This window comes from Triticum urartu, chromosome 7, assembly GCF_003073215.2.
Source record: "Triticum urartu cultivar G1812 chromosome 7, Tu2.1, whole genome shotgun sequence".
Lineage (NCBI taxonomy): Eukaryota > Viridiplantae > Streptophyta > Magnoliopsida > Poales > Poaceae > Triticum > Triticum urartu.
In genome coordinates, this window is record NC_053028.1 from 20,231,375 (window position 1) to 20,243,725 (window position 12,351).

Sequence of the window (12,351 nt, forward strand, 5' to 3'; positions counted from 1 at the left end):
CGCAAACCTTTCCCAAACGGCAAATCGCCATGCTCATCTCTTGTTCCTGGCGTTGGGCAATACAGATCCGAGTGGCCTAAGCGGCCACATGAAAAACAAAAGTGAGGGACATTTTCATATTCAATGTCGTACCTATCTGTGCACTGCCTCCTCTTTGATTCAATCCAAATCCATCTTCTCAAAGGGCTTTCCACATCAACGGTGACTCTTGCCCTTAGATAACCCGCCGCATAATCAAATTGCACAAACTTTGCATTCTTATCAATCTACGCTGCGATTGCTTTTCCCCACTTGTCATCCCTCAGATGAAAAGGAAGGTTCACAACCCTTACCCACATCTGGATCTTATCAAACCGCAGCTCTGACGGCTTCATACACTCATCAAACTCAGACAGAACCACAGCGTTCTTGCTCACATGCCATGGGGATCCCTCCCACACACGATCTCTATCTCTCTTTGTAGCAAATTCAGCCACAAACATATTATCTCCCGCCGGTCGGAAAAAGAGACCTTTTGGGTTACCCCATGCTGGCCGAAGGGCACTAGTGATGGTTTGGATGTGCATAATATTCCGATGAAGAACCTTGCCAGCCACCATCCACTTCTCCTTCTCTTCCTCTTCCCGATCATCTAGCACCAGCGGCGTGGCCTCCTCTGTCGAGATTTCCAATTTTCCCAAGGCTTCCGCTAACTTCGCCCTAGCCGCCTCCGGCGACAGAGGCGTTTGATCCTTGCCTCGATCGGCGGATGAGGCCATCCTCCGATCAGTTTTCCACTCGCCCCGCTGATCGGTCACAACGGGCGCCGCCGTATCCACCCTCAAAACCCTAGTCGCCTCGCACGGGGGCTCCGGGTTTTTCCGGGGAAAAAGAAATTAATGCCCTGTCAGCGACCCCACCTGAGATTAGCGAACACGTTCTTTACTTAGTGCTAGTACCAGAAGAATCGCCAGCAGAACACGATACATGTATTGCGGTCGCATACAATTACATGCAGGCGCACGCTCGATATGGTCTGGTCACACACTTATAGTATAACTCAGAGCTTGTCGCAGCGCGCAGGCGCAAAGACCATCTTGTTGCTCTCCAGGTCGTAGACGATGTGCGTGTTCTGTTGCTGGAAGTTGCCGATGGTTGTCTGGTCGCTCTTGCCCGCCGAAGATATCACCACGCACAGCTCCCTGCCCGCGCCGGTGCCGTCGTCGTCGTTATCCAGCACGTAGTTGTCCCGTGGAAGGTCCCAGTCTGCACCCTCCAGGTGGAGGATCAGCTTCGGCACGGCGGGCGCCTTCTTCATCGCCGGGAGGGAGAAGCACAGCCTGCCGTCGGCGTCGGTGGAGCCGTTGGCGACAGGTAGCGGTACTTGCCCCACGAACGCTTCACGGAGGCTCTGGAACACGGCCTGCGGGAAGGTCGTGATGGCCGTGCCGGAGTCGATGATCGTCCCGCCGGAGCCATCGCCCTTGAGCGCGAACGCCGACGCGTTGAACGGCAGCCGCGTCTTGCCGACGGTGACTCCTCTGAGGGAAAGGTAGTAGAATGGCGAGCTACCCACAGGCGCACCCGCAGGGCCTGGGGCGAACGGGGTGGACTGAATGGGCCCCGTGGCATGAGCTTCAAGGTTTTCCGGCCCGCCGCCAAGGAACACCGGGCTGGTCCTCGACTCTATGATGGCCGTGAAGCAGTAGGAGAACCTGCCGACCTTGAGCTGCGACGGCAGCGACAACGGGCCGCGCCCGAAGCCGGCGATGCCGGACTCGTTCGACTTGAAGTGGCCGACGTTGAGCATGCCGCAGCCAAACCGGAGGTTGGGCACGGCCACGGCGGCGTGCTTCTTGCCCCCGAGAGCATTGAATGTGAAAGTGTCCTCGACGACCTTGCCAGTGGTGACCGAATTGTCGCCGTAGGCGTAGGCGTATAAGCAGGACCTGTCTCTGGCGGCGCACCCGGAGACCGGGAGGTACACGGCGTGACCGCAGAGAGGGTCGGAGCACGGGACGCGGCGAAAGGTGCTGGAGGCGGAGGCGCGGAGGACCGGGAACGGCTGGTCGAAGCAGGCCGCGCAAGCGCACTGCGTCCAGACGAGGTCGCTGCCGGTGTCCAGCGTCAGCGCCACGCGCTGCGGGCGCGGCGTGCCGACGCCCAAGTGGACGAGGTACTCGGAAAAACCCACGTCCAAGCCGCCCCGGGCTACTGGCACGGTCACCGCCGGGGCGCTGCCCGACGAGCGTAGGGTCGCCATGCGGGCCTTGGACCGGGCGGCCATCCGGCTGAGGAGCTCGTGCTTGGTGAAGCCGCGGCCGCTGTCCACGTGTGTAAGATCGGCGCGCATGGCCACCGGCTCCGCGACAGACGAAGCGAACAAGAACGTCAGGAAGAGAAGAACGCACGGAAAAAGCGGCGACACTGGCCAGCCTTTCATGGTGGAGTTGCAGACGCTATACTGCATTGCCGTTGAGCTCACACACAACAAAGAATTTATCGTGTTCGGTTGCCATGACACAACAAAGAAGCACGCTAGCTCACACACGAGCATCGCTCGTATGCATGACACCTAGCGTGAATCGCTCCACATCTTGCCGTCGGTGTCGCGTATGCTTCCAGCACCACACTGAACCAGCGGCCACCGCTACGACCTGCTCTAGATATGCTTGGATGCATGCCTCACATCTCACAAGAGTCCAGCCAACGACGTGAGCAAAAGGTGTACGCATGTAACTAGCACAATGCACCCCAAAAAACGCTCTAAAAAAACACTAGCATAATGCCCCGGCGATGGTGCCTCTGGATGAGGTACATACTGCTTGGGCTCAATTTACCGGGTTGTTTCGTACCAATGGAGCTCGAGCTCAACATATAACACTTGCCAATTCTCGCAGAGTACCAAACAGAGGATGATGGATAAGAGCAGTGCTAGGCGGACGACTAAGGTTGGACGACCGGCGCACGACATTGAAATCCAGCCAGTGAATCTCGTCCATAGCCATGCAACGTCCGTTGGATTGCTGGTCGTGCATAGATCGGCCATAGTGTGTCGTGTGTGGAGCAATTCCGGATGGATAAAATGAATTAAGGCCTTGTTCAGTTAAGGTGGTTTTTCAAGGGGAATGGCAGGGTTTGAGGGGGATTAGATCCCCTACAAGCCAAAATCCTCTCCAATCCTCTCCAATCCCCTTGGGAGGAGGATTAAACGAACAAGGCCTAAGAGGGAGCGGAATATACTAGCAGGCGAGATTGCAGGGGAACGGCTCGGACCTTGTAGAGTGATCCAGCAGTGCGCTCCTTCTCCTCCGCTCCGACCATGGCTCGGCTCTGCTCTGCTATCCCCACGCTGTCGGCTGCTATTTTGAATTTTCTTTTACGTAGTACTCTCTCCGATCCTTTTTATTCCGCATATAAGATTTGTTTGAAGTCAAATATTATTAAATTTGAACAACTTTATAGAAAAGAAGTATTAACAATCACCATACCAAATCAAAATCATTCGATGTGTTGCAGACGTTGGTATTTATTCATATAAACATGATCAAACTTTACAAGTTTGACTTTAGCTAGACAAATCTTATATAGGTAAAAAGGATCGGATAAGGTATAAAATGGACTCGATAGGGTACCTGCTGGTTGGGCTCCATTTACCGGAGCGCCGATAGAAATAGGGCTCAAGCTCAACATACAACAATTTCCTATTCTCTATATGTATGTACTGTACAGAAGCTCCGTCATGGTCACTGAGGCTTTGTGAACCCATTGATAAGGACACATACTGTCAAACCTCTGAAGTCATCACAACCGAAGTAAAAGGCTCCTGCCGCCCAGCTGCAACCCAGTAATGCAACTATGGATTGAGAAACTATAGTAGTAATATATGTTTGCATAAATTAGGAGGTGTGATGATTAATAGTTGTTTATTAATCAATAATAACTTGATGTCACCATGTGTTACTTTGTGATTCATGTAGCTAAACTACACCATGTCTTTTCAAAAATTTGGTCCTTGCGGATATTGAAAAACAGTAAAACTGAGCCACCTAGGCCCCTCCACAGCGATTTGGCTCTCTAAACCGTCCGATTAGTCCGTTCAACGTTGTCGATTGTCCTGTCGTTTCACTGTGCATGCCCGACAGCCTTTTACCACTCCACCTCAAGCGTCCTGGCCGGCCCAACACTAAATGGGCTGCTGCTCCGATGAACGACTTGGAGGCCCTCTAATGCACTGACGTTGTGTAGCCTGCGATCGTGAATAGACGGTTGGTGTGTCGGCGCAGAGGCTGGGGAGGGAGCACGCGAGGGCCAGATGCCTCTCTAGGTGATGGCGGCGGCGAGCCTCCTCACACCACCGCACACCTTCCCTAAAACATATACCCGACCGCCGTACACGTTCCCTGAACAGCAGCAGACCATAGCATCCTCTACTTCCTCTTGTCCTCCCATCCTCCATCACTGTTCGAACAACATCGACCCCCCGACGGCAGGAAGAAGATGCTCCTCATGGTTTTCCGGTAGCTTCCTTTGATGCTAAGGTGCTCGCTGAAGGGGAAGAAAAAGAAGCGATGAAGAATAGATGGTGTGCAGACGCCGCTGGAACCCTTTGAATTAGCCCCTCCCACTACTTCCATCTGAGGCTCGGATCCAATTCTTGCAATCAACTCCAAAGGGATCTCTCTGGCGACGACGATGTATTTCCGGTGAGCGACATCCAATTTCTCCAGTGTGCTCACTTCAGGAAACAAACACATGAGGTACGAGCACTGTAAATCCCTTTTTCCTTGTACTTCCTCTCAACTTGAGTCAGACGAGTGTTTTTCAGGTGGTCACTACACCATGGGGAGATACAAACTAGAGTTTTCTCTCTGATTGGGTGAATGTATTTTCTTGACTGATTCTTACGGGTCACACAATTCTTATCTGCCCGTCTATTGCTACCAGGCCTCAGCAGTGAGCATATTATGCGCTTTTCTTAATTCTGAATTTCCAATTCTATTTGGATTGGATGCAATGAGTCATATTCAAAGACATCCTCGTATTCATGAGAACTGAAGTAGTATATACCCATGATTCAAAACAACGGTACCCGTAAACCACCTGCTAATGGTAAAAAATATTGACAAATGGGTATGTAGTGTTAGTGTTAGTTCAGTGGATCGGTCAATCAAACCTGACCTTGAATTTGTAGATATGTTCTATCAGAAGGAAGGACCGCATTTCTATATATTCGTCCCTTGGGTGTTCAAATGCAAGTAGACACAAAATCATTGGTGTTTTACTGCTTCAGAGTGTTAGAACTGAACTTGAAGTTACGTATTCAAGCAGAGTTCTTGCTTAATTATGCAATCTTTCTTCTGTCAAAATATCAAACATTCTTTCTCTATGGCTGTGGACTTGAAGCAATGTATCTCGAACCATTAAAATATATAATTCATTTTAAATTACCATATATCATTCAGATATTTCTAATATTATTTTTAGAATGGACGGGCGCGGCAACGCGTGCCTTAATGGACTAGTAAATCAGAAAAGGCTGTTCGGGACGACATGGTCACAAGGCGTAGTAGACTCTTAAATGCCACTTGACCGACTGAGGAAACCTATGGTTGGATCTCATCCTTACTCAATCGCACTGACTTGGCAACATAGATCGTGATGTGTTTGCCTAGAAAGTAATGAAAGACACTGCTTGTTTTGTGCTCGCTAGTTTCATTCCTCATTGATGGACTCGGATTCTATATGTGCCTCCAACCCAAATTTCCAATAGATCCCATTCCCCATCTATATCGCGCTGTTTGAAAGTCAGTATGATTAACGTGCTGTCATTGCTGCTCTCGTCGTCCAAGACATCATCATTGCTTTCATCAAACATGACATGCCAACGACGTGATCATTTAATTCTGTTGTGAGTGCTGTGGTTGTCAACATTTTTAGCACACATAAACCTAATATAAGCAAGCCTAAGAGGAATGTTGCTAGGAAACAATGAGAATGAAGCCATTCCGAACTCATTCATGTATTTTTTATCAAAAAAATACAACAATGGATTCGTGTCTGGTGAGGCATTTGTATGACCCGAAAGAGCGGCGTGGGTTCAATCATGTTCGACTATCTTATTTTTAGTATTAACTGTTTTTTGCGCTGATTATTCAGTTTAGATACCTTGATCTCCAATACTTATCAAAATCAAGAGATATCTGGTGAACTTAAACATGCGAGATAGTTGCCATGTCATTTCAATAGTCCCCCTCAATCATAACTTCGAAGTAAAAGATTATTGAATTAACTACTAAGAAACTTTCTACAATAGGTTTTTCTGATTAAATAATATAAACACCTATTTATTAGTGATTTATTACACTTCGTATTGTTCTATTGAGAAGTAATATAATGAAGGGCTGGTTCGTGATGTGCATCAATAGATGCAGAACTCGAGGTTATCTTATTTTTCGGGGGAAATGCATCTCAATACAGTGCTCCTAGTGTATAACTCTCATTGTACATGATGCATTTTCACACTAAATAGGCAGTTCTAATACAAAACCAAGCATGATATAAAAAGTACAAATATCACATTCACAATCTTGCACAAAGAGAAGAATGTCCGGATGCCACCGGCCATAGGTTAGCAAGATGTTGTACCATAGAGTTTTCATATTATAGACTCCTTTCTGAGTACTCAAATATGAGGTGCCAATGTTGGGGAACGTAGTAATTTCAAAAAATTTCCTACGCACACACAAGATCATGGTGATGCATAACAACGAGAGGGGAGAGTGTAATCTACGTACCCTTGTAGACCGACAGCGGAAGCGTTATGACAACGCGGTTGATGTAGTCGTACGTCTTCACGGCCCGATCAATCAAGCACCGAAACTACGGCACCTCCGAGTTCTAGCACACGTTCAGCTCGATGAAGATCCCCGGACTCCGATCCAGCAAAGTGTCGGGAAAGAGTTCCGTCAGCACGACGGCGTGGTGACAATCTTGATGTTCTACTGTCGCAGGGCTTCGCCTAAGCACCACTACAATATTATCGAGGAATATGGTGGAAGGGGGCACCGCACACGGCTAAGAGAACGATCTTGGAGATCAACTTGTGTGTCTAGAGGTGCCCCCCTGCCCCCGTATATAAAGGAGCAAGGGTGGAGGAGGCCGGCCCTAGGAGGGGGCGCGCCAAGTGTGGAGTCCTACTAGGACTCCCTAGTCCTAGTAGGATTCCACCTCCCATATGGAATAGGAAAATAGGAAGGGAAAAGGAGGAGGAAGGAAGGGGGCGCCCCCCTTCCCTAGTCCAATTCAGACCAGACCAAGGGGAGGGGTGCGGCCACCCTTGAGGCCCTTTTCCTTCTTTCCCGTATGGCCCAATAAGGCTCAATACGTATTCCCGTAACTCTCCGGTACTCCGAAAAATACCCGAATCACTCGGAACCTTTCCGATGTCCGAATATAGTCGTCCAATATATCGATCTTTACGTCTTGACCATTTCGAGACTCCTCGTCATGTCCCCGATCTCATCCGGGACTCCAAACTCCTTCGGTACATCAAAACTCATAAACTCATAATATAACTGTCATCGAAACCTTAAGCGTGCGGACCCTACGGGTTCGAGAACAATCTAGACATGACCGAGACACGTCTCCGGTCAATAACCAATAGCGGAACCTGGATGCTCATATTGGCTCCCACATATTCTACGAAGATCTTTATCGGTCAGACCGCATAACAACATACGTTGTTCCCTTTGTCATCGGTATGTTACTTGCCTGAGATTCGATCGTCGGTATCTCAATACCTAGTTCAATCTTGTTACCGGCAAGTCTCTTTACTCATTCCGTAATACATCATCCTGCAACTAACTCATTAGTTGCAATGTGTCGGTGTCAAAACCGATGGATCTCGGATAGGGGGTCCCGAACTGTGCATCTAGGCCGGATGGTAATAGGAGGCAAGGGACACGAAGTTTTACCTAGGTTCAGGCCCTCTCGACGGAGGTAAAACCCTATGTCCTGCTTGATTAATATTGATGATATGGGTAGTACAAGAGTAGATCTACCACAAGATCGAGGAGGCTAAACCCTAGAAACTAGCCTATGGTATGATTGTTGATGTGTACGTTGTCCTACGGACTAAAACCCTCCGGTTTATATAGACACCGGAGAGGGTTAGGGCTACACAAAGTCGGTTACAATTGTAGGAGATCTGAATATCCGTATCGCCAAGCTTGCCTTCCACGCCAAGGAAAGTTCCTTCCGGACACGGGACGAAGTCTTCAATCTTGTATCTTCATAGTCCAGGAGTCCGGCTGAAGGTATAGTCCGGCTATCTGAACACCCCCTTATCCAGGACTCCCTCAGTAGCCCCTGAGCCAGGCTTCAATGACGACGAGTCCGACGCGCAGATTTTCTTCGGCATTGCAAGGCGGGTTCCTCCTCCAAGTACTTCACAGAAGATTTTGAACACAAAGATAGTGTCCGGCTCTGCAAAATAAGTTTCCACATATTGCCATAGAGAGAATAATATTTGCACAAATCTAATCTGCTGACGTATTCCATAGCATGACACACCACGGCCAAGCCTCTATCCGAGTCGTTTCATTATCCCACCTTAGCACGTCATGCGAGGCGGTTTCCTTGGCACGTCTTGTCAAAGCAGAGATCGTGTCCCCTTATTCCGGGATTCTCATCAATACGGGTGTGGGTAACCCAACCGCGCCATTGATTACGGCGCTTGGAGATAAGCGAGTTTTACCAGGCTGGTGGGAACACGTAGTTGCGTCCACCCATATAAGGGGATAAGGATCCACCTTTTCACCTACGCCTTCTTCCTCCTTTGCCTATCCATTCTTGCGCACTCGAGCTCCAGTGCCCAAGTCCGCACTCCCACCTCAACCTTCTCCGTCCATGTCCGGAGCGGGAGGCAAGTGGATGGTCTCCTCCGTCATGGAGGGACACATCAAAAAGCTGAGGAAGGCCGGATACCTTTCTAACGACATCGCGCACCGGCTTCCCGAAAAGGGGCAGCTCATCCCCACCCCTAGGCCCCATGAGAGGGTGGTGTTCCTCCCCCATTTCCTCCGCGGACTGGGCTTCCCTCTCCACCCATTTGTCCGGGGGCTCATGTTCTACTACGGCCTGGATTTCCATGATCTGTCCCCGAACTTCGTCCTCAACATCTCGGCGTTTATCGTCGTGTGCGAGGCTTTCCTCCGCATCCGCCCCCATTTTGGCCTATGGCTCAAGACTTTCAACGTCAAGCTGAAGGTGGTGCGCGGCAACCAGGCGAAGTGCGGAGGTGCCATGGTGGGCAAGATGGCCAACGTCCTATGGCTCGAGGGCTCCTTTGTGGAGACCCTGAAGGGGTGGCAATCGGGGTGGTTTTACATCACCGAGCCGCGCGACGCCTAATGGGTCGCACCCCCCGAGTTTCGATCTGGACCCCCTACGTGGCTCACCTCCTGGAAGGAGACGGGCCTGTCTTGGGGTAAAAAAGGAGAGCTGACCGGACTCCAAACATGAATCCAAACCCTGGTGGACAAGAAGCTCAAACTTGTCAACGTAGTCCAGGTTATGCTCATCTGCCTGATCCTCCCGTGTCAACAACGGGCTTTCAACCTGTGGGAGTTCGACCCGGCGCAGCACCAAACTCTAAGCAGGCTCTTCGACATGACGTACGAAGATGCCTGGAGGGTGCTTTTCAAGGGCGCCGAGGCCCCCGCATCCGCTACCGAGGATCGCGGATTCAGTACGCAGCATCATGCTCATTCGGTAAGCTGTTATTTTTCCTTTTACAGGATATTAGGTTATCATAGTTTGACTCCATGCGGGATCTAAGCTCCCTTACCTTTGACAGGATTGGCAGGTGACGTCCGGACAGATCAACTGTCCGGCTCCCTTGCCCGAAGGCCCAGCGGACGCTCGCTTGGCGAAGCTGTTGGTTCCGGCACCCTATGTGGTGCCGGAGAAGAAGGCTGTGAAAAGGGCCACGGGGACTCGAAAGAGTGCCCGGCGCCAGGAGGTGTCGGATTCATCATCCGGCGGTTCCGAGGCGCATTCCTCCCGTGAAGACGAGGAGGAGGAAGAAGAAACCTCTTCCCCTCCAGCGGGAGGAGAGAAGAAGAGGAAGGCCGCCCTCTCTGGGGAGGCCGGAGGGTCCAAGAAGGGGAAAACCCTTCCTCCGGACTACTCCACCGACACCGATGACGGCGGAGAGGAGTGGCAGCCCAGGGCCAAGCCCCTGGCGAAATCGTAAGTATCCGGATACCGAAGTAACTCATAGTATTCGTTTATTGCACAACTTTCCCTCATGTCAAATATGTTTATGCAGCCCACCCAAAGACCGGCTCGACGCGTCGTCGAGCGGCTCACTGGACTCGTCGGATGTGAACTCGCTTCCGACGGCTTCCTCCCCCCGCCCTACGGACGACACCGAAGTGTTGTCCCAACAGGTTCCAAGCCGGGAGGAGGTGGTCCTGGAGGTGCCGCAAGGCGACCTCCCGGACTCCAGGAGTAAAGGGGATGAAACCCCCCAGGGCTCCAAGTCCGGCTCTAGGCCGGACACCGCTCCGGAACCTTCAAAGGTTCCAGAGTCCGGCGGGCGACCTCCTTCCAAGAGGAGCAAGCCCACCGTGCCGGTGACCCCCGTCCAACCGGGGGCGCCGGACAATCTGTTGGAGGTGCTCGAAGGTGCCTCCATCGACGAGGGGCACCACACTATTATGAGTGCGATGGTCCAGAAGGTTCAGTCCGTCAAGAGCGGACTGACTGAAGCTTGTACTAGCCTTTTAACAGGCTTTGAGGTAAGTAAAGAATGTGTAAATAATATTACCGCATAGACAGTAGCCCCTGATGCTCTGTTTGGCGTTCGGGAAGAAAAGCCGAATAGAGGATCAAATAAAATTCGCAGGAGTCTAACAAAAAGGAGTCAATATGCGTATGCAGGCTTCCCTACTTGCGTCCGCCGCACTGACTGCGGAAGTGGACACGTTAAAGCAGAACCTCGAGCGGTCCGAGCAAGAGCTCGGGCGTGCCAAGAAGCAGCTCGAGGACAATGAAGGTAAGAAGTACCTTGTTTAAATATATAAAAAGGGTGCAATTGCAAAAAATAACAGGATTAACATGGCTATTGTAGGGGCCACGTCTGAGGTGGCGACCCTTAAGCAAGCGTTGCTCGAGGCCGAGAAGAGTGCGGCCGCGGAGCGCATCGAGCGGGAAAAGTATGAGTCCGAGGTTGGCAAGGTGCGGCAAGAGCTCCAGGTTCTCATGAAGAAACATGAGAGTTTGGAGCTTGACTCGAAGACGCGAGCGTCCGAGCTCGCGGCGGCTATTGAAAATGTCAAGTCTGCCAAGACCGAATCCCAGAAGACTCTCCAGGAGTTGGATGAGATGAAGAAGATAGCGGCGGGTAAGGCATTCTTTATGCAAAGTAAACATATAACCGTGAGTTACTTGTTACTTACCCGAATCCGGAGCTCTCCAGGAGCATTCGCAGATCTTCCCCGGAGTGTGTCCGATGCCGCCGCATTCTATCGAGCCGAGGAGGGCAGCTCGACAGAGAAGGTGTTCTGGTCTCAGTATGCTGAGGCCGGACACCCCGTGCCCCTGAGCGACCAGCTGAAGCAACTGGTCGAGCTCCACAAGGTGGCCGAACAGGCCATGAAGGGCCTCCTAGTTCGGCTGTGGCCTGGAGAGGCTCTTCCTGGGAGCTATTTCGGGTTGGTGCGGCAGCTGGTGGAGGCCTGTCCAAGGCTCGAAGTCATCAAGCGCTCTGTCTGCATTGAAGGTGCCCGTAGGGCCCTTGCCCATGCTAAGGTGCACTAGGGCAAGCTGGATGCTGAGAAGCTTGTGAAGGACGGGCCACCGCCGGGGAAAGAGCATCGCAAGCCCGAAAATTACTATAAGGATGTTCTGAAGGGTGCCTGCCTTGTGGCGGATGAATGTTCTAGGGATATAATTTTTGAGTAAAACTCGCTCGTTTTTGTCCTGTGCGCTGAAAACTTGTTCATATGCGCTGAGAAATGCTGTTTGAATTTAAAATATTACCTTCTGTGCGGCTGTTTATCAATTCTGAGAGATGGCAAGTCGTCGGCTTCTACCCCTGTGCCGCTAGTGCTGGGGTGTTCGGGGATAAACCTGAGCGCTCTTTTTCCCATGTTTGGGTCCTTCGAGGGAGGCGCTCAGCCCAACGAACAAGGCAATCGGACTATAACGCATGAACACTCTCACTTAGCCATAGAATTCTATAATTTTAAATTTCGGCGAAGCCCCTAGTATTCAAAAGACCGAGTTCGGGGCGCTATCCATGCCTTGGCCGGACAGAGCCGACTCCTCGCCCTAAGCGGCATAAGTCTTTAGGGACTCAAAAAA

The 12,351-nt window shown here is 51.1% G+C and overlaps 1 protein-coding gene across 1 annotated transcript; it reads right to left on the reverse strand.

The window, feature by feature from the left end:
* Positions 1-905: 905 nt before the first annotated feature.
* LOC125522812 (aspartic proteinase nepenthesin-1-like) lies at positions 906-2,707 on the reverse strand. Its single transcript, XM_048687843.1, has one exon. The coding sequence runs from the start codon at positions 2,534-2,536 to the stop codon at positions 1,040-1,042; it is 1,497 nt and encodes a 498-aa protein (XP_048543800.1). The 5' UTR covers positions 2,537-2,707; the 3' UTR covers positions 906-1,039.
* Between the last annotated feature and the right edge of the window lie 9,644 nt (positions 2,708-12,351).

Excerpts from the sequence above, each read along its gene's own strand:
- LOC125522812 (XM_048687843.1), bottom strand. The coding sequence starts at position 2,536 with ATGCTCGTGTGTGAGCTAGCGTGCTTCTTTGTTGTGTCATGGCAACCG.